Source organism: Pituophis catenifer, unplaced genomic scaffold (genome assembly GCF_029215685.1).
Source record: "Pituophis catenifer annectens isolate HBS135680 unplaced genomic scaffold, rPitCat1.0.hap2 SCAF_10, whole genome shotgun sequence".
Lineage (NCBI taxonomy): Eukaryota > Metazoa > Chordata > Lepidosauria > Squamata > Colubridae > Pituophis > Pituophis catenifer.
The window spans coordinates 22,005,634-22,027,960 of record NW_027256890.1 but is presented as its reverse complement, the minus strand read 5'-3'; the positions used below and the strand labels follow the sequence as shown (position 1 = coordinate 22,027,960).

Here is a 22,327-nt window from a genome sequence, read left to right as displayed (position 1 = left end):
CAGGCCCCTTCTCCCCGTACATGTGTGGCAGACTTCCCCCATGGCTGGCTGGGGAATTCTGGGAGTTGAAGTCCACCTGTCTTAAAGTTTGCCAAGTTTGAGGAAAAACTTGTTTTATTCATGTTTTTGAAAACCTAACCCAGCTTGCAACCTGCAAATGCAGCCCCCGAGCCTTGGAAAGCATTTGGGGTGAACCTCACCCCACGGTCTACGCCAGGAAGAAATAAAAAGAGTTAACAATCTCTGTATTTTGTCCAGGGTCTCTGTCCTGATGACGAGGCATTTTCACAAAAGAGTGAAACACTTTGACTCTTAGGTCAAATTCCGATCTCCCCCAGCCTGCTCTTTCCCTTCCCTTCGGTTTTCAAACCCTTTCCTTCCAGCGCTACCAAATTCCCAACCGCTGCAACTCCAGCGGGACATGGATCGTGACCAGGGATGGGCTTCAAAAATTTTAGCAAGGGTTTGAAATTGTAGTTGGTGTGTCTTTGGAATTCGTTCTCTTCTTGGGGTTGTTTCCTTTAATTTGAAGCCCCCATTTCGACTCTTCCTGCATTTGTAGTCCACCAGTTCGTTCCTTATATATTGATTCTGTCTGTAGAGCCAAAACTTGTCAAAATATTTATCAACCTGCAGTAAGGAGTCTTCTTGCTGTTTCTCAATTAATTGAATGGAAACCTCTTCCAAAACCTCTGTTTTCGGTACGAAAACCTCCATTTTAGCCCCAACAATGTCTCTTTTATTCTCCAAAGGCACATTATCCTGATTAATTTCTTCCTCTTTTCCAGCCTCGGACAATTGGTTGCTGGGTGGGCGTGGGCGTGGTGGCCGTGGCCTACTCAACCTCCTGAACCATGGCAGCCCTCCTCCCCCCGTGTTTTTGCCCTCCCTGGGTTCCAGAGGCTTTCCTCGAGCCTCTGAGAGGGCAAAAATGGCCTCCCCAGGCTCCAAAGGCCCTCTGGAGGCTGGAAACGGGCCCATTTCCGGCTTTCCCGCACTTCCGGTAGGCCCATTTTTCGCTCTCCCCAAGCCTCCATGCTGCACTTACCTGCATCCAAAACGGGCTGCGCGGAGACTCCTGGGAGGGGCGGGGTGGGCGGGGCCAGCCACAAGTGGGATTTGGGGGTTCTCCAAACTGCACAGAATCTTAGCTAGAGGTTCTCCTGAACCCCTGTGAACCTCCAGCAGCCCCACCCCTGATCGTGAATTGGTGGGAGGGGCAAATCAAACAGAAGCCCACAAACTTTAGAAAAGTTAAGCTTTATTCGATTCCTAGCGTGATGGCAATTCTCCCATTTCTGAAGGTGATTCGGAGAGAACGGCAGATGTCAGGAGCGGTCGTTGGGAAGGGAGGGGAGGAGAAGACCCAGGCCCACCCGCCCTCTCACCCGCCCTGTAGCCTTAACTTTCCCAAAAATGAGCATCTGCGCGAGTCAGCTCCAGCAATTCCCGCTCGAGGATCTCGGCGTCTTCGGAGAAGCGGTCGGAGAAGGAACAGATCAGGCCCCCGGCGCTGGAATCGTACTGAGTCAGTCGGACTTTGCCACCTGGGCGAGGAAGGGGAGAGAGTGAGGGACCAAGTCAGCCGGCAAAACTGGGAAAATTTATTCTGTCCCCAGTTCTCCGATTAAGATTATAATCCCCCCCCCCCCAATCGTCTTTTCTCCTTGGCTGCGGACTCCAAAAATTTACCTGGGGACAATGTTTAATCTTCTTTATCTTTATCTTTATTTGATTTGTATACCTCCCTACTCCTGAAGGACTCAGGGCGGTGAACAGCCAAACAGTAAAATACATAAATACAAAATTTAAAAACAGGATAAAATGGAATTAAACAATTTGGCCCAGACAAATGAAAACACCCCAATCATTTAAAAAACAGATTAAAATTTGCATATTAAAAAGAAAAGAGGGAATGTAAATAGCAATAGCACTTAGACTTATATACCGCTTCACAGTGCCTTACAACCCCTCCCTAAGCGGTTTACAGAGTCAGCCTATCGCCCCCAACAATCTGGGTCCTCATTTTACCGACCTTGGAAGGACGGAAGGCTGAGTCAACCTTGAGGAAGGAAGGAAGGAAGGAAGGAAGGAAGGAAGGAAGGAAGGAAGGAAGGAAGGAAGGAAGATAGCAATAGCACTTAAACTTATATACCGCTTCACAGAGCTTTACAGCCCTCTCTAAGCGGTTTACAGAGTCAGCCTCTTGCCCCCCAACAATCTGGGTCCTCATTTTACCCACCTCGGAAGGACAGAAGGCTGAGTCAACCTTGAGCCTGGTGAGATTCGAACTGCCAAATTGCAGGCAACAGGCAGGCAGCTGAAGTCACCTGCAGTACTGCACTCTAACCACTGCACCACTGGGAAGGTCGCAACTGGCAATCAAGTGACACCCCCACCCTCCTGGATGCTGTGACTGTCGTAAATGCGAACCAAGTGGCTGAACAGCAATCAGGTTTCCCTTCCTGAACGGAGATCAGTTCTAAATACCTTTAGACACCGGAAATCTCTGGAATATCCTGATTAAGAGCTTTGAGGTTTTACATACCGAGTGAAATCAGTAAAGAGATTTACTGATGAGAGAGAGATGGTGAGAGATCGTAAACCAGGTTCAAACCCCGGCCTTCTTACCCTCCAGCGTGGTGTTGGCTTGGACGAAGAGCTTCCGTGCTTCCTTGCGTAAAAGCACCGTTTCACGTAAGCTTCGGAAGCGTTCTGGTTTGTCGTCTGTCACGGCTGAATAAGCTTCATAAAGCTTCCGGCCGCCTTCGACGTCGGCGGTCGATTTCAGGATCTGTAAAGAAAGGAAAAATCTTGCTAAAATTATCACTTTTAACTACTGTATTTTTTGGAGTATAAGATGCACTTTTTTCCCCCTAAAAGAGGGTGAAAATTTGGGTGTCTTATACACCGAATGTAGCCCCGCCTACCCAAGCCCCCAAAAAATGGGGCGCGTGGAGGCGGCAATAAGCTATGGCAATCCCTGCAGCCTGAAACAGCTGATCTTCGGGAGGCCGATCCATCCGACAATCAGCTGCTTGTGCTAATCAGGCTGTGCTGAAGCTGAAATGGGCTGTTTGTTGCAAGGAGGCAAATTGCTTTTTTCTTTATGTACGCTGAGAGCATATGCACCAAATCCCTTGTGTTTTCCAATCACACTTGGCCAATAAAGAATTCTATCTATCTAACTTCACTTGCCAGAAGGGAGCAAAAGGGGGATCGCGTGACCCCGGGATGCTGCAACCGTCATAAATGTGAGTTAGTGGCTTAAGCATCTGCATTTTGACCAATGGGAGACGAAATATGAAAAACGCTTGTCACTTTATTCAGTGCTGTTGTAACTATGGACGGTCACTAAACGAACTGTTGTAAATCGAGGACTACCTGTATACCCCAACTTTATTGTTTTTACAAATAACTCCAACATATCCGACGCATCTTCTTTCTCCGATTTTCCCCACACCACCTTTGCGAGGTGCGTTCGCGGCTGAGAGATTAACTAGCCCCGAACTAGATTTCACGGCTAGGGCAGGACTTGAACTCACAGTCTCCTGCTTTCTCTAGCCTAATGCCTTAACCTCTAGACGAGGGGCGTCAAACTTGATTTCATTGAGGGCCGCATCAGGGCTGTGGTTGACCTCGGAGGGCCAGGCAGGCGCGGCCGACTGAGTAAGCGTGGTCAGCTTGACATCACTCACTGGGTGTGGCCAACTGGGTGGGCGTGGCCAGCTTGACGCCACTCCCCAAACTGCTGGCATGTTTCCTCTTTGCATTGGAGAGACTGGGCCGAAGCAACGCCGGTAGACCAGGCCAAAGCGACACGGACGGCTCCTTATATTTTCCAGGATGGTCCTAAGGGAGGGAAGATAGCCTCACTTACTTGCAGCTTCCGGAGAAAACGTTCCAGAGCTGGTTTTCCCACAGTGGTGATCTTGGTGCGGTCCAGCAAGACAACTGCATCGGGTTTGCCGTCGGTCCCCGTGGTGTGGTGCAGGGACACCAGTCCCTCACCAGCCTCCAACAGCACTCTTAAAATCACGAAGCGGGCTTGCATGTGAGCCTGGGAGAGAGAGAGAGAGAGAGACACGAGCGGACGTCAGGAGGGAAGCCGAGAGTCGTAACGGACGCGAGGCGCTTTTGCACGCTCCCCTCTCTTGCAAGACTGGAAAGTAGAATCAGCGTGCTATTTTCAAGAGAGCAAAGGCAAATTCCAGATCTTCTTTAGGGGTTCAATGTTGACAATCAACTCCCAGAATTCCCCAGTCAACAAGCTTTAAGGTGGATGGACTTTGACTCCCAGAATTCCCCAGCCAGTATGGGCGGGAGAAGGAGGTATAATCATAACTTAGTAAATATGCGTCTGGAAATAAGCTCCAAGAATTCCCCAGTCAGCATGCTTTAAGATGGGTGGATTTCCACTCCCAGAATTCCCCAGACAGCATGCTTTAAGATGGGTGGACTTCAACTCCCAGAATTCCCCAGCCAGCATGCTTTAAGATGAGTGGACTTTCAACTCCCAGAATTCCCAGTCAGACATGCTTTAAGATAGGTGGACTTTGATTCTCAGAATTCCCCAGCCAGTATGGGCGGGAGAAGGAGGAATAATCATAATTTATTAATATGTGTGTGGAAATAAGCTCCCAGAATTCCCTAGCCAGCAGACTTTAAGATGGGTGGACTTCTATTCCCAGAATTCTGCAGCCAGCATCCTTTAAGTTGGGTGGATTTCAGCTCCCAGAATTCCCCAACCAGTATGCTTTAAGGTGAGTGAAGTTTGATTCCCAAGATTCCGCAGCCAGTACAGGCGGGGGAAGGAGAAATAATCATAACTCGGCAAATGATAAAGCCAACGTTGAACAAAATCACAATAGAAATAGAGAAATAACGTGAGCAATAAGTTAAAAAAAAAAAAACCAATAGAAACCAAAATATAGCTTTTGTATTGTCAGTAATTCGATACGTGTCCTAGGAACATGGATGTATTTTGTGCTTACTTGGTGCCATTATGTTTCACTCATTTATAAAATAAATATAAGATTGATATTATTCAATCCGGAAACACCCCGGTGCTTCTGCTTTGGGCATAAAAATAAGATCCACAAATAAAGAAAACATAATGTTAATAAGAAACTATCATTAGGGAAGGCTTCCCCAGCTAGGCTGGCTGGGGAATTCTGGGAGTTGAAGTCCACTCATCTTCAAGCTGCCAAGATTGAGAAACACTGCATTAAATTATCATCATCATCATCATCATCATCATCATCATCATCATCATCATCATCATCATGTAATAATAATAAAGCCAGTATTTCTGTCTTTTGCAAATGGGGCACATTAAAACATCAAGGAAATACAATTCCGAAATTGCATCCTTACCTGGCGCCAAGTCCCAGATTCGGGGGTATAGAATTCCAAAGCCAGAAGTCCCGCCCGGACCATATTTAGCCAATTAATATAGATCACATTTTCGGCATCTTCCCCTTTCAGTTCAAAGATCCTGACAAAAGCCAAAAACAAATTGAAGAGGAAAAAAAATACGATAAATGCAAATATATTTCTATATTTCTATACTCTCCACAAAATATGTATGGTGCGAAAAGAAAACTTCAAATAAAACTTGTTTAAAAAAAACAAACCAAAAAGGATTTTCCAGAGCTCAGAGGGTACCCCTCATTCTTCACTCTCCCCAAAGCCCATCACGGCTCACCGGAGAACATCCTTGTTCAAACAGAGGTAGAGACCCACACATTCTGCACGACACTCTTCGTAACTTGAGGCCACACTGGAGAACTTGCTGTCCCAGGTCTCGCCCCCTTGGTACCAACTCCGAATCTGGACCGGGGGGGGGGGGGTGAGCAGAGAAAAACATGATGGAAGGTTCAACTGCCATTCTAAGCCAGTGTTCCCCAAAATTTTGTCCTTCCTAAGCCAAAACCACTACAGGTAATTGTTGTGGCCCGTCAGCAGCCAGCGGAGCTGGTGGCAGACTCAGACAGTGAGAAGATTGGGGAGGAACATGGGCCAGTCCTGGAGTCTGGGGAAGGCTCTGATGAGGGCTCTGCGTCGGAGGCAGAGAGGGGGCCAGGGCCGTCTGACTGTTGTCAGCTGCCTTCGAAGTCGGGTATCAGTGAGGCAGAAGAACAGTTGGAGCCTGTTCCCAGTATGCGCAGAGCTGCCAGAAGGGAACAGCTAAGGAACAAGGGTCGACTCAGGAGTAAAGCCACAGGTGGACGATGAATGGCCCCTCCCAGAGGGAATAAAAGAGGAGCGAAAGGGGAGTGGAGTTTGCAGGAGACAATTAGTTCGCCTAATTGGTTCGTGACTCTCCGAGACTCCTTGCCAAGTTTTGAAGATATCGGGCCTGGCAGCTCTCCAAGCCAGATAACTGTAAATTCTGACTTTGCTGGATGTGACTGAGAGGAATTCACAGTAACTTAATCAAAAGGGCATTTTGTCAGGACAAGGAACCTGCTTCGTGTTCTTGGGAATGCCTAGGTCAGAACAGTAATCCTGGGTTTACAACAGTTCATTTAGTGACTCTCTGCTCACGTGAATAAATTTTGCACGTGCGGACGTGCTTGCTGGCCACTCGCACGAGTGGAGTTTCCCGCACTCTCTCTCCCCCATCCCTCCCGTGGCCCAGGGCGGTTGGGGACCCCTGCTCTACGATGCGGTTTGTTTTCATCCTGACGCAACAAGCCAGGATAAATGTGATATCCATCTAACCCCCCTCTGTCCATCCTCACCAATTCTCCCGTCTCCGGGTTGATCACGGCAGCCTTGTCAAAGTTGAAAGCTCCCGAATCATCCTATGTAGGAAGGGGGAGGGGGGGAGAGAAAGCCGTTAAAATGCCCATCCTGAGCTGCTGATTCAGTTCTACAGAGGAATGATGGAGTTTGTCATCTGCACCTCTATCACTGTCTGGTTTGGCTCTGCAACCCAACAAGGCAGACACAGACTTCGGAGGATCATTAGAACTGCAGAAAAAACAATGGCTACCAACCTGCCTTCCGTTGAGGACCTGTATACTGCACGAGTCAAAAAGAGGGCTGGGAAAATATCTACAGACCCCTCGCATCCTGGACATCAACTGTTTCAACTCCTACCCTCAAAATGACGCTATAGAGCACTGCACACCAGAACAACTAGACACAAGGACAGTTTTTTCCCGAATGCCATCACTCTGCTCAACAAATAATTCCCTCAACACTGTCAAACTATTCACTAAGTCTGCATTACTATTACTATTAATCTTCTCATCGTTCCCACCACCCATCTCCTCCCACTTATGACTCTATGACTGTAACTTTGCTGCTTGGATCCTTACGATTTATATTGACTGTTTCCTAGTAGGATTCGACTGCTTATTTGTACCCTATGACTGTCATTAAGTGTTGTACCTTATGATTCCTTGACGAATGTATCTTTTCTTTTTATGTACACTTGAGAGCATATGCACCAAAGGCAAATTCCTTGTGTGTCCAATCACACTTGGCCAATAAAGAATTCTATGTTCTAAAATTAATGTCAAAGCAATGTTGTTGCAGAAAAAAATAACTAGAAAAAGGAGGACCCACAGAGATTTACAGATGTGGCACCTGAACACCTGGAAGATATCCAGCCCTGAGGCTAAAAATACTAGAAAAGCAAACGGCTGCAGGTTTGGGGTCTGGCTAGTCTGAAGAAAAGAATTAGGGGTGACATGATAGCAGCATTTTAGTATCTGAGGGGCTGCCCCAAAGAAGAGGGGGGTCAAATTATTCTCCAAAGCACCAGAGAGCAAGACAAGAAACAACGGATGGAAACTTATCAAGGAGAGAAGTAACCTGGAATTGAGGAGAAACTTCCTAACAGTGAGGACAATTAACCAGTGGAACAGCTTGCCACCGGAAATCGTGGGGTGCTGTATCACTTGAGATTTTTAAGAAGAGACTGGACAGTCACTTCTCTGAGATGGTATAGGTTCTCCTGCTTGAGCAGGGGGCTGGACTAGAAGACCTCCAAGGTCCCTTCCAGCTCTAATTCTATTCAATTTAATTGTAGTTTTGGGGTCTGGTTAGAGAGACAGGCAGGTCTTACCTGGACAAACAGCTTCCCGCTGCCGTGACCGAGAAGTTCGTGGAGGCCAACTTGGACTTCGAAAGAAGGTCCTTTCCACTGGATGTAGAGATCCTGCAAAAGACACCGTTGACGTGAGCAGGGGATTGGACTACACCTCCAAGATCCCTTCCAACTCTGTTATTTTGCCATTCCTCGGTAAAGGTTCCCCTCGCACTTATGTGCTAGTCGTTCCCGACTCTAGGGGGTGGTGCTCATCTCCGTTTCAAAGCCGAAGAGCCAGCGCTGTCCGAAGACGTCTCCGTGGTCCTGTGGCCGGCATGACTCAACGCCAAAGGGCGCACGGAATGCCATTCCCTTCCCACCAAAGGGGGTCCCTGTTTTTCTACTTGCATTTTTTTTAACCTGCTTTCGAACTGCTAGATTGGCAGAAGCTGGGACAAGTCACGGGAGCTCACCCCGTCGTGCGGCAGCACTAGGGATTCGAACTGCCGAACTGCCGACCTTTCGATCGACAAACTCAGAGTCTTAGCCACTGAGCCATCACATCCCTTTTTTTTCTTTTTTTTTAATACGAAAGTTTATTTTTATAATCAAACATACAAACAATACATAATCAATCACTGAATATATCATCTAATACTTCTTTTATATCTTCTTCTTCTTACTTCTCTATTAATACATTTGCCTTTCTTTTTATTTTATTAAAAATCATAAAACAATTTTATCCCCAGCACCCCTCAACCCCCCCTCCCCTCACCCCCCCCCCGACTTTCCAGGGAAAAACAGGATATAACATTTAGCAAACCTAAGCTAACATATACTAACTTACTATTAAATTCAAAAATCCCTCCCACTCTTTAACTCCCCTTTTAAAATTCTTCAATATTCAGTAACATCGAACATAAACATTTAATTATATATGCATTTTAAAAGCTCTATAATCTCAAGTTAAACATTTTAAAATATCTTAATACTTCCTCATGTTTCAGTAAGACATTCTTCATGATCTAAATTTCCAGACTTTTTTTCTTCAAAAGTCCCTTTTTTTTTCTTTAATTACAATCTTTATTAAAGAAAGTAATTAATTAATTACTTTCTTTAAAGGTCTCGAGTTTTCCTCTTCCCACCGAGTTCCGCTTTCCTCTATCGTGTCCTCCGACACACAAACACACATATACACACAAAAACACACAAGGAAGCCGTACTTTGTCCTCTTCTGCCAGGAAAGTCAGTTTTTCCTTTTGGGTGGCATAAGCGACCGCCAGCACGTTCCCCAGCGAGACATTCTTGAATCCTTCCGTCTGGCGGATGTCGTCATCTGTGGAGGAGGAGGAGGAGGAAAGGGTGGACTACAGTTCCCATCATCCCCGGGCCAATAGAAGCCAGGTTGGCTGAGGGCAGAGAAAAGGGAAGGTTTTTTCTGCCCCAAATCCAGATATTAAAGCACAATAGCTGGGGAATTCTGGGAGTTAGAAGTCCACCCAAGTGTTGGGAAACACTGCTGTTCAAGACTGCAACCTCAACTTTTTTGCTTTTACATATTAATATATAACTAGCCATTTCTATAACACCAAATCTTTCTAATCAACAAAACCAAGATCAAAGTTTCATTTTTTTTCTTCTTCACAAGCACAAATTCCAGAAGCAATATCCCAATGAGAACATATTTTCCTCTTTAAATGAAATAATCAATTTAACCATTCCTGCTTTTATCTTCCTCACTATGGAAATAGTATGTATTTCTATTTGCACCTGGTCATCTTTGTGAACTGTCACCATTTTTATTTACAAAATTTATTGTATTCTTTCAAATTCTTTGGCCTTAATGAAGGGCAGGGAAAACTTTTTTTTCCTTTCTTTCTGCCTTTCTTTCACCCTCCCCTTTCCCTCAAAGTACTAAACTTTTTAAAAACGCACAAACACACAAAAACAAGGAAAAGCACTTTTTGTTTTAAATCAAAACTTTTTAATACATGATGTATTAAATGTTTGTCTTAAAAAAATAAAAATTACTAAAAAAAAAACCTTTCTAATACACCTTATTCTTTGACTTTGCCATGCAAGCTTTAAACTTCAATAGTGCATTTAGCTCCCTGCCTCCAAACTACCTTGATAGAATTTTTGTATCTTGTAACTGTGCTAGGAAGAGTTGGAAGTCAAGCCCCCCCACCTTTTCTTTCTTTTTCTCTTCCCCCTTGTATTTCACACCCCCTTTTTCTCGTTCCTTTTCCCGGCCTTAATTTCCTATTTTCTTTTGCTTTTTTGTATTTTATACTGTTGTGGCCCATCAGCAGCCTGTGCAGCTAGTAGCTGATTCCGACAGCGAGGAGGCTGGTGAGGTGCTGCACCAGCAGCCTGTGCAGCTGGCACTCGAGTCAGACAATGAGGAGGCTGGAGAAGATGTGGTGCCAGAGGCAGGGATTCAGCCAGAACCTCCAGAAGCTCCCTTAAGTGAAGAGGACGAAGAGGAGGAGCCTCTTCTCGATGCACGGGTGCGCAGAGCTGCCAAAAGGCAGGAGTGGCTCCTCAGGAGGAATTCTCCTCGAGAGTAAGGCTTGGGGCTAATTGGCCACTCCCTTAGCCTATTTAAGGAGGACCGCTGACTGAAGCAATTTGCAGGGAACAACTTCGTTCACATACCTTCGTGTCTTGTCTTGCTTATCTTATCAGCTTCCTGCAAATTGCTTCTGGGCATTCTGCCAACCACAGTAAGCTTTCAGTTATTATTCTTTGAATTATTGGTGGCTGTTAATGCAGTTAATTAACAGCCGTTGTTGTAAAAGACTGGTTTATTTAGTAAACTAAGGTTTGAACGGACTTTGTGTGTGCTGCGTTCTTTGGGGTCTGTAGCTGGGGCAGAACATATACAATAAAAATTAAAAAAAATGTAAAGAGTAAAAGAAACACTGCTCTAATGAATTTTTTTTAAAAAAATCAAAATATTAGCACAGCCTTACAATTCGGGATGTTGATACCGGCAGGAATCCCACTTCCTGCGAAAGTCAGCACATCGAGGGAAGTGAAATCCGGCTTCAGGAAGTGGTCCTTCTCGAAGCTGCGGGGCCAAGGCAGTTCTTCCAAGAGCTGTTCAGCCTGGGCCACTAGCTGTGCAAACTTGGCGCTCATCGCTTTGTTCACCACAGCCACAAAACCTGAAAAGGACGGAGATCAGAATGAACAAAAGACCATTTCTTGCATCTTGCAAATTCTCTGAACCGGATTCATTTTTTTTTGTCGCTCGAGCGGGAAGAATCGAGACTCAACTGATTTGTGGGAAAGGGAACCGTAGCTCTGGGCGCAAGCTACGTTTCTTCCTCACTCAAAGAGTGTCAACTCGCAAAGCATCCCTGGCCTATTCTCGAGTTGCAATAGGCAAGGGGGATGGGAAACCGACAAAGCACCATGACAGCCAAAAACAGAAGTACATTCCAGACATATCTCTCTCAAGGCTGTCTCCCAGGGTTACCCACAGTGGCCGGAGGGGAGTGATCTCTACAGCCCATGAACTCCGTTGGCAAATGTGATTGATGACACACCCTGGGGGGAGGGGGGAAAACAGGGTCATGATTGAGGTGTAAATTACGTGGGGTCAGAGTTGGCTTCACTTGGAATGTGCTGACATGAAGCTCCTAATAAATAACTGGATTTCTTTTGAAGCTTGGCTTGCAGCTCATGATTTAATTAGGGCATCCGTTGGACAATTCCTTGACCTTCTCCAATCTTCCCCCTTCAAGTCCGTGTAAATGGACTGGATTAAAATATTCCCACATGGCAAAAAGGAAGTACCTTCAAACTCTCCCCGGGAACCGAACGGGTCTCGGTAGCTCTCAATAAAACCAATGTAGCTGTGGAGGCAAATTGGACAACAAATATCAACAGACATATACATGCACTACTGTTTTAATTTTTCCATAATTTCATTTCATTTTTAATTTTGTTTCATTTTATTTAATTTTGAATTTAATTTAAATTTCATTTCATTTAATTTTCTTATTTCATTTTTTATTTCAATTTTTATTTACTTTTTATTTCATATCATTTTGATTGCATTTTGATTGAATTTCATTTTTAATTTCATTTCAATTTCTTTTGTTACCTTTTTTATTTCACTTTGCCTTTTTATTGAATGACATTTTTTTAATTTCATTTCATTTTTTAATTCATTTCATTTTTTTATTTCATTCCATTTTTTGTTTTAATTTCATTTTGATTTGCATTTTCGATTAAATTTCATTTTTTAACTTCATTTCTTAAATTCAATTCAATTTAATTTTTATTTATCTTATTTTCAGGCCTGATATTGGCCGTCTATCCTATACAGGTAGTCCTCGAGTTATGACCACAATTGTGTCCAACACAATTACGCTGCTAAGTGAAACATTTGTTAACTGAGTTTGCCCCATGTTATGACATTTCTTGCTACAGTTGTTAAGTGAATCATTACATTTGTTAAGTTAGGAACACCGTTGTTAAGTGAATCTGGCTTCTCCATTGACTTTGCTTGTCAGAAGGTCGCAAGAGGGGATCATGTGACCCCCCCCCCGCAGGACACCGCAACCGTCATAAGTATGAGCCACTTGCCAAGCGTCTGAATTTTGATCACATGATGATAGGGATGGCTACAATGGTCGTTAAGTCACTATTTTCCAGTGCCAAAGCTCACCTTTCCACGATAGGACCTTTGTCGCGAATCCAGCAGCGAGACCCCTCTTTGTGAGCTGGGATGGACCCCTGCTTGAAGCTGGTTGTGTAGTGCTTCAACATTTCCGTCTGAATGGGCCTGGCAGTATGTTGCTGGTGAAGAAACAGAGAGGCTGCCGAGCACTGCTTCTCAAAGTTAGACCTCTTAAGATAGGTGGACTTCAACTCCCAGAATGCCCCAGCCAGCATTGTAAGCTTGGGTATTCTGGGAGTTGATGTTCACTCAACCAAACTGTAACTGTTTTTAAGATGGGTGAACTTCACCTCCCAGAATGCTCTAGTCCAGGGGTCAGCAACCTGCGGCTCTGGAGCCGCATGTGGCTCTTTCACCCTTCTGCTGTGGCTCCGTCACTCAAAATATGCGTCACAACCGCCAATGTGCGACACCCACCGGCACACAATTTACTGAGCTTTTCAAACCCCAGTAGGCCAACCATGGATAAATCCAAGAAAATAAAAGTTTCAGAAGAAAACAGAAGGTTTAATTCAACTTCATATGCTAGTTTTGTGGGCATTCAAGAAATAGTCAGGCACGGGAAGAGTTTTGTGACTCCCGGTGTTTTCTTTTCTGTGGGAAACAGGTTGAAATGGCTCTTTCAGTGTTTAAGACCCCTGCTCTAGTCAGAATTGATGACTCCTGGGAGTTGAAGTCCATCCATCCCAATCTGAGTCATTTTAAGATGGGTGGACTTCAGCTCCCAGAATGCTCTAGTCAGAACTGATGTGTGCGGTATCCTGGGAGTTGAAGTCCAACTATCCCAACCGGAGTCATTTTAAAATGGGCGAACTTCAACTCCCAGAATGCTCCTTACGATTTATATTGTTTCCTAGTATGATTTGATTGCTTATTTGTACCCTGTGACTATCATTAAGTGTTGTACCTTATGATTCTTGACGAATGTATCTTTTCTTTTTATGTACACTGAGAGCGCATGCACCAAAGACAAATTCCTTGTGTGTCCAATCACACTTGGCCAATAAAGAATTTAATTCAATTCAATTCTCTTTTGTTCGGAAGAGTTACCTGCGCTTTCTGCAAATTCTCCACAACCCTCTGCAGAATCGGGCTGTAATCCCCTCGTGTGACGGTAAACGTGCAACCCTCAAACTGGAATTCCTTCGGTTTGACCGACATCTCATCAAGTTGGGGTTCTGAAGAGAGAGAGACAGAAAGAATTCAGCATTTTAAAGATGGATTGGCCTATACAAATAGTCCTCGACTTACAACAGTTCATTTGGTGACCATTGAAAGTTACCACCTCACAGAAAAAAAGTGACTTATGACCCTTTTCCCACACTTACGATCGGTGCAGCATCGCCACGATCACGATTGACATTCTGATGCTTGGCAACTGACTCGCATTTATGACAGTTGCAGTGGCCCTTTTGTGACCTTCTGACAAGCCAAGTCAATGGGGAGGCCAAATTCACTTAACAACCGGGTTACTAATTTAACAACCGCAGTGATTCACATAGGAAGAAAAGTCGTAAAATGAGGCAAAACTCACTTAACAAACGTTTTCACTTAGCAACATAAATTCGGGGCTCAATTGTGGTCATAAGTCAAGGACTACACACACACACACACACACACGCACACACACACACACACTGATATATGTATATATATAATTGATATACCGTGTTTCCCCGAAAATAAGACCCCGTCTTATATTTTTTTGAACTCTGAAATAAGCACTTGGCCTTATTGCCATGCGCTCAAAAGCCCGATTGGGCTTATTATCAGGGAATGTCTTATTTTGGGGGAAACAGGGTAAGTAGGTAGAGATGAGAGAGAGAGAGAGAGAGAGAGAGAGAGAGAGAGAGAGAGAGAGAGAGAGAGAGAGAGAGAGAGAGAGAGAGAGAGAGAGAGAGAGAGGGAGAGGGAGAGACGGTAGATAAATGAGGTAGGTAGGTAGGTAGGTAGGGATGGATAGTTAGTTAGTTAGATAGATAGATAGATAGATAGATAGATAGATAGATAGATAGATAGATACGGTAGATAAATGAGGTAGGTAGGTAGGTAGATAGATAGATAGATGGAGATAGATAGATAGATAGATAGATAGATAGATAGATAGATAGATAGAAAGATAGATAATGGATAGATACTCTGTTTCCCCCAAAATAAGAAATTATGTCTGTAATGGAGCCAGACTATCAGAGACATAAGTAGTGATGTTGGAAAAAAATAATAATCAATATATCTATACACACACACACATATATACGTATATACATATAAAATTGATACATCTATATATAATTTATTTATATGGGGAAAAATTATATGTGCTGACCCATATAGATATTTTATAGATAGATAGTAGATTTAAAGATATAAATATATATAATTTCTTTCTGGATGGGTTATTTATTATTTGGCAATCTCCTATACATTCTGGGTGGTAAAGAATAACATGAAAATGTTGAAAATAAATAGATGAGGAGAAGGAATGACAAGGCATCTTGTTAATTAACTGCGCTAAATGACAGGTGGTAAGTCGAGGGCTACCTCAACGTATTCACGTCTTAGAGACATGTTCTTAATGTTAATTAATGCCATTCATAGAAATAAAATTATTATTATTATTATTATTATTATTATTTCTTTAGCGGGTCACCATTGCACTCAAACAAGAGGGAGAAGAAGGGGTGGAGGAGGGAGGCTCCAGCCATTACCATCCAGAAGGACTGAAGCCAGACGGACTTCGTAACTGGTTTTCCCTCCAGTTTCTGTTTTAAATAGCCGGGTGTTGTATGCGCTAATGTTCTACAGAAGAAAGAATAAAGCATTGGAAAAACGTTATTTATTTTTAGCCTGTCATTATTATATTTATAAATAACTCCATGCAGTGAACACCACCTAATACCCCTTCCTTCTCCTATTTTTCCCACAACAACCACCCTGTGAGGTGGGCAGAGAGAGAGAGAGGGGGGGGGGGACTGGCCCAAAGTCACCCAAATGGCTTTCATGCCTAAAGTTTCCAGTCTTTCAGAAAACAGAACAGAATAACAGAGTTGGAAGGGACCTTGGAGGTCTTCTAGTCCAACCCCCTGCTTAAGCAGGATACCCTACACCAGAGGTCTTCAAACTTGGCAGCTTTTAAGACTTGTGGACTTCAACTCCCAGAATTCTCCAGCCAGCTATGCTCCAGCCAATTATGCAGCTATGCTGGCTGGAGAATTCTGGGAATTGAAGTCCACAAGTCTTACAGCTGCCAAGTTTGAAGACCTCTGCCCTACACCATTTCAAACAAATGACTGTCCAACCTCTTCTTAAAAACTTCCAGTGTTGCAGCATTCACAACTTCTGGAGGCAAGTTGTTCCACTGATTAATTGTTCTAACTGTCATGAAATTTTCCTTAGTTCCAGGTTGCTTCTCTCCTTGATTAGTTTCTACCCATTGCTTCTTGTCCTGCCCTCAGGTGCTTTGGAGAATAGCTTGACTCCCTCTTCTTTGGGGCAGCCCCTCAAATATTGGAAGACTGCTATCATGTCTCCCCTAGTCCTTCTTTTCATTAAACTAGACATACCCAGTTCCTGCAACCGTTCTTTATGTGTTTTATTCTCCAGTCCCCTAATCCTCTTGGTTGCTCTTCTCTGCACTCTTTCCAGAGTCTCAACATCTTTTTTACACCGTGGCGACCAAAACTGGATGCAGTATTCCAAGTGTGGCCTTACCAAGGCATTATAAAGTGGTATTAACACTTCACATGATCTTGATTCTATCCCTCTGTTAATGCAGCCCAGAACTCCTTCGGTACCTGAGAATCCAGGAATTTCTGAGCCAGCTTCGCATCATCCATGGAACAATTTGCAGAGAAGTACGTCGAAACCCCCTAAAGACAAGGAAGAAAGGGGGGACAGGTACCCTGATAGTTCTAGGCGTGGATGTCAGAGCCCCCCCACCCACAGCCCAAATAGCCGATCCCCCCCCCCAGAAATGGGGCTGAGATGGGCCCAAGGACAATACCTCCCCACTGAGCCCTAAATGCCTCTGAAGGGGCTCCAGCGAGTACATTAGCTTCTCGCAGCTCTCCCACAAAGCTTCCATCTCTTTCGGGTTTTGCAAAAACGCCTGGCTCGCCCACACCAGCTTCTTCAGTTTTTCCTAGAAAAAAAAAAAAAAGGAATAAAAAGATAAAAGTAAAAAGATAGAGTAGAGTCAAGGTTGACTCAGCCTTCCGTCCTTCCCAGCTGGGTAAAATGAGGACCTATCGTATTTTTTGGATTATAAAATGCACAATTTTATCTCCCAAAAGGGGATGAAAATGTCTGTGCGTCTTATAGACGGAATATTGGCAAAGCCCACCCACCCACCCACCCGGGCGTTTTTTGGCCTTCGCACGCCCTGTTTTCAGGCCTTTTTTCGGCCCATTTTCAGGGCTTTATTCAGCCTGGTTTTTGGCCGGTTTTCAAGGCTTTTTTCCAGCCTGTTTTCGAGGCTTCTTCCGGCCTGTTTTCGAGGCTTTTTCCAGCCCATTTTTTGGCCGGTTTTCAAGGCTTTTTCCAGCCTGTTTTCGAGGCTTTTTCCAGCCAATTTTGAGGCTTTTTTCTGCCCATTTTCTAGGCTTTTTTGGGCCGTTTTTGAGGCTTTTTCGGCCTGTTTTTTAGGCTTATTTTAGACCCTTTTTTCTGAAAAAGTGGGCCGAAAAAAGGATGGAAACTGACAGAAGCAAGGCCTGAAAAAAGGGCAGAAAATGGAACGTGTGGAAGACAAATACTTTTTTCGTGTTGTTTACCATTTCTAAATTTAGGTGCATCTTATAGTCCGAAAAATATTGTATATTGTTGTGGGGCAATATGCTGAGTTTGTAAACCACTTAGAGAGGGCTGTAAAGCACTGTAAAGTGGTATATAAGGGCTATTGCTATTTTCTTTTAAAAAAATCAAAATGAAAAGAATCAAAATTAATATGAAAAAGGAGAAAAATGAAGAGAAAAACAAAAGAAAAAGAAAATAAAATTGAAATTAGACCAAAACAAAAATGAAAACAAAGGAACTCAAACTAACAATGGAAAAAATGAAATGAAATACAAAGAAAGATGAGGAAACGAATAATGAAAAGAAATAAAAATGAAAATAAAGTGAAAACTAAAAGAAAACCAAAACGACAACAACAAAACTCAAACTAACAATGGAAAAAATTAAACAAATAAAATGAGGAGAGGAATTATGAAAGAAAATGAAAGCTAAAAGAAAACCAAAACGACAACAAAAGAACTCAAATTAATGATGGAAAACTGAAATAAAATACAAATAAAGGCGAGGAAAGGAATAATGAAAAGAAATAAAAATGAAAATAAAACGAAAACTAAAAGGAAGCCAAACTGAAAGTGAGGAAAAAAAAAATGAAAATTAAAAACAAAATCAGAAATCAAATTAAACATGAATGAAATTTTTTTTGAAACAAAATAAAAATGAAAATAAAGAAATCAAAATGGACCTGAGGAAAAAAAATGACAATAAACATCAAAGTAAAAATGTTCAACGCCCAAGAGGGGTGGAGCCACTGCCAAGACTCCGCCCCTTCTATCAACCCCTTGCCCAATGAGGCCCAAGAAGCTTTCCAATTGGTTGAAGGACAGAAGTTTAAAAAGCTGATCCCACCCATTATACCTTTTTTTTGGCGCTCACCTTGGGAAGGCTGGGAACAAATTTGGTGTCACCGAAGGACTTGTAATTGCCCATGTTGGCATAAATGGCCGCCGTGTAAACCAGAAAGGCCTGCAAAGGAGAATTCCATTTGATTTGCCTTAAAAAAAATTTATAAAACCAGAGCTTAATTATTTACAAAAAAGTGCGGTCAAGAGAAAGCAGGACAAGAAAGAAAAACAATCTCCAGGACTTTAGCACAAAATTGTGTCCAGCACTCTTCACTATCTTCACAAATGACTTAGATGAGGGGATAGAAGGGAAATTCATCACATTTGCAGATGACGCTAAGCTGGCAGGAATAGCCAACAACCTCAGAAAGCAAGCAGCGGCAGACAAAAAAGCAAATACGATCCTTGGTTGCACAAACAAAGGCATAGAATCAAAATCACGTGAGGTAATAAGCAGGGGGTTGGACTAGAAGGCCTCCAAAGTCCTTTCCAACTCTCTTATTATATTATTATATTAGTATCGGTTTATTAAAACCTTAGTAAGGCCACACCTGGAATACGACATCCAGTTTTGGTCAAAAAAGAGGTTGAGACTTTGGAAAAAGTGCAGAGAAGAGCAACTAAGATGATGAAGGGCCTGGAGACTAAAACATATGAAGAACGGTTGAGGAATTGGGAATGGCCAGTCTAAAGGAAAGAAGGATTAGGGGAGACATGATAGCAGTCTTCCAATATTTGAGGGGCTGCCACAAAGAAGAGGAGGGGTCAAATTATTCTCCAAAGCACCGGAAGGCAAGACAAGAAGCAACAGATGGAAACTAATCAAGGAGAGAAGCAACCAGGAATTAAGGAGAAACTTTCTAACAGTAAGGACAATTAACCAGTGGAACAGCTTGCCACTAGAAGTTGTGGGTATCTCCATCACTGGAGGTCTTTGAGACTGGACAGTCATTTGTCTGAAATGGTATAGGGTCTCCTGCTTGAACAGGGGGCTGGACTAGAAGACCTCCAAGGTCCCTTTGTAGCTCTGTTCCGATTGATTTTTAAGAAGAAATTGGACGGCCATTTGTCTGAAATGGTATAGGACGGAGGTCTCCAACCTTGGCAACTTTAAGACTTCAACTCCCAGAATTCTCAGCCAGCAAAGCTGAGGAATTCTGGGAGTTGAAGTCCACAAGTCTTAAATTTGCCAAGGTGCTCGAGCATGGGGTTGGACTAGAAGACCTCCAAGGCCCCTTCCAGCTCTATTCTGGGTTGATTGCTTACCTGATATTCTTCATCTGTGACGCCGAGCGAATGGGCCACCTCTTGTAACTTACTCGGGTCCTGGGTTCGGAAGATGCGGGAGAGGAGGACGTAAATGGTAGGAGATTCCGGGGACGTTTGCAACAGGACCACCAGTCCCCCATACCAGCAAGCTCGTGACAAGTAATGAGCATAGAGTTTCTCTTCCGGGGACAACAGCTCAAACGCTTCGGCACAATCCAACGTCGCGATCCCAATGTCGTTGGGTAAGACATAGTGCGAGTCCACCATGACGCCAACCTGGAAAAGGGAAAAACCAAGACGTCGTCCTTCAGCCCAGTCACGGTATGTACTTTCTTATAAAAAATATCTTTATTATAAAGATAGACAGTTTGGTCTAGCAGTTAAGGCAGCAGGCTGGAAACTGGGAGACAGTGAATTCTAGTCCTGCCTTAGGCATGAAAACCGGGTGGGTGACTTTGTGCCAATCACTAGGAGACGGTGAGTTCTAGTCCCGCCTTAGGCATGAAAGCCACCTGGGTGACTTTGGGCCAATCACCAGGAGACGGTGAGTTCTAGTCCCGCCTTAGGCATGAAAGCCGGCTGGGTGACTTTGAGCCAATCAACAGGAGACGGTGAGTTCCAGTCCCACCTTAGGCATGAAAGCCACCTGGGTGACTTTGGGCCAATCACCAGGAGACGGTGAGTTCTAGTCCCGCCTTAGGCATGAAAACCGGGTGGGTGACTTTGGGCCAATCAACAGGAGACGGTGAGTTCCAGTCCCACCTTAGGCATGAAAGCCAGCTGGGTGACTTTGGGCCAATCACCAGGAGACAGTGAGTTCTAGTCCCGCCTTAGGCATGAAAACCGGGTGGGTGACTTTGGGCCAATCACCAGGAGACGGTGAGTTCTAGTCCCGCCTTAGGCATGAAAACCGGGTGGGTGACTTTGGGCCAATCAACAGGAGACGGTGAGTTCCAGTCCCACCTTAGGCATGAAAGCCAGCTGGGTGACTTTGGGCCAATCACCAGGAGACAGTGAGTTCTAGTCCCGCCTTAGGCATGAAAACCGGGTGGGTGACTTTGGGCCAATCACCCAGGGGATTGCGAGTTTAGTCCCGCCCTAGGCATGAAAACCAGCTGGGTGACTTTTAGGCCAGTTGCTCTCTCCAATCCATTCCACCTCACAGGGTTGTTGTGGGGAAAAATAGGAAGAGGAAAGTGCATTGGATACGGTTGCTGCCTTGAGTTATTTACTAATAAAATAAAGTCAGGATACGGGAAGGGAAGGAGGAAGGAAGGTGGAAGAAAGGAAGGAAGGGAAGGAGGAAGGAAAATGAAAGAAAGAAAGGAAGGGAAGGAGGAAGGAAGGTGGAAGGAAGGAAAGGAGGAAGGAAGGTAGAAGGAAGGAAAGGAAGGAGGAAGGAAGGTAGAAGGAAGGAAGGAAGGAAAGGAGGAAGGAGAATGGAAGAAAGGAAGGAGGAAGGAAGGTAGAAGGAAGGAAAGGAGGAAGGAAGGTGGAAGGAAGGGAAGGAGGAAGGAAGGTAGAAGGAAGGAAGGAAGGGAAGGAGGAAGGAAAATGGAAGAAAGAAAGGAAGGAAGGAAGGGAAAGTGGAAGGAGGGAAGGAAGGAAGATAGGAAAGGAGGAAGGAAGATGGAAGGAAGGAAAGGAGGAAGGAAGATGGAAGAAAGGAAGGAAAGGAAGGTGGAAGGAAGGAAGGAAGGTTGAAGGAAGGAAGGAAGGAAGGAAGGAAGGAAGGAAGGAAGGAAGGGCTCCTCGTCCCCAATACCTCAGATTCTTCCTGAATTCAAGCAGCAACTGCCAGGCATAAAAACCTGTTGCTTTAAACCTGGAAAAGAAGAGGAAAAAAAACCCTCAAACCCATGTTTAAACATTCTAACTTCTTCCTGAAGGGCAGTTTTTCTGGCTTTTCAAGGGCCAGTTTGAGCCTCTCCATGTCTATGGAGATTGTCAAAGTCATCCAAGCTCCCGGTTGTCCCAAAGGTCCTTTTTTTCTCCCCCCACCCCCCCAAGGAATTTCTGGTTTGTTTGTTTTTTTCTTTGAAGACCTTTCGCTTCTCTCACCCAGGAAGCTTCTTCGGGCTCTCTCTGCCTCCTTGCATGTGGTGGGGAATTGGGAGTCAGAGCGGAAGAAGCTTCTCGGGTGAGAGAAGCGAAACGTCCTCAAAGAAAAAAAAAACAACAACCAGAAATTCCAGTTTAAGATTCTTGGAGGAAAAAGAAAAAAAAAAAAGGCACTTTTGGGACAAAGTCCTTCTCTTCCCTTCCCTCCCAGCCAGCCATTTCCAGGCTCCAACATGCTGGGGAATCCCTTTGCCAGTCCTAAATGGTGCTCTTTAAAGATAAAAGAGGCAAACCAGTTTCCCCTGCGGTTAATCCCACCTTCCCACCATGAGGACCAGAAACTTGGCTTTTTTTTAAAAAAAAAAAAAAAAAGGAAAAAAAAGAGGCTGATTGCAAGCCAGAGATTTCCAAGGCGACTGAAATCTCCACCTGCAATCTTCCAGGATGCAGGTTGAGGTCAGAAACCCCCCCCCCGGATGGGTTACACGCGTGTGCCCCCGTTCCCACGAGACTCTCCCGTACCCGCACCCGCACCCGCGGCCACGTGACCAACCCGACCGCTCCGCTCGGTTTCCTCCTCACCTGCAGCAAGCTCGCCCTCCCTTGCGCGACTTCCAACTTCCT

The 22,327-nt window shown here is 44.4% G+C and overlaps 1 protein-coding gene across 2 annotated transcripts; it reads right to left on the bottom strand.

The window, feature by feature from the left end:
- Positions 1 to 1,244: 1,244 nt before the first annotated feature.
- DPP3 (dipeptidyl peptidase 3) lies at positions 1,245 to 22,327 on the bottom strand. Of its 2 annotated transcripts, none has more exons than XM_070950624.1 (19): positions 22,286 to 22,327; positions 21,408 to 21,467; positions 19,640 to 19,918; positions 18,405 to 18,494; positions 16,741 to 16,878; positions 16,532 to 16,606; positions 15,446 to 15,536; positions 13,788 to 13,915; positions 12,726 to 12,856; positions 11,849 to 11,907; positions 11,020 to 11,214; positions 9,268 to 9,380; positions 8,081 to 8,173; positions 6,747 to 6,809; positions 5,708 to 5,832; positions 5,377 to 5,497; positions 3,881 to 4,060; positions 2,632 to 2,794; positions 1,245 to 1,547 (listed from the first exon to the last, which is right to left on the bottom strand). In XM_070950624.1, the coding sequence occupies exons 3-19, from the start codon at positions 19,907 to 19,909 to the stop codon at positions 1,402 to 1,404; spliced, it is 2,181 nt and encodes a 726-aa protein (XP_070806725.1). In that variant the 5' UTR covers positions 19,910 to 19,918; positions 21,408 to 21,467; positions 22,286 to 22,327; the 3' UTR covers positions 1,245 to 1,401. The 2 variants fall into 2 exon arrangements, with proteins under 2 accessions (XP_070806725.1, XP_070806726.1); XM_070950625.1 differs by lacking the exon at positions 22,286 to 22,327 and adding an exon at positions 22,226 to 22,265.

Bases quoted from the DNA above. Each gene is read 5' to 3' on its own strand.
- DPP3 (XM_070950624.1), bottom strand. From the start codon at position 19,909: ATGGTGGACTCGCACTATGTCTTACCCAACGACATTGGGATCGCGACG. The intron at 12,857-13,787 runs GTAACTCTTCCG...TTTCTTCACCAG, and splicing joins AGAATTTGCAGAAAGCGCAG to CAACATACTGCCAGGCCCAT. The intron at 11,908-12,725 runs GTGAGCTTTGGC...TTGCCTCCACAG, and splicing joins AAAGGTCCTATCGTGGAAAG to CTACATTGGTTTTATTGAGA.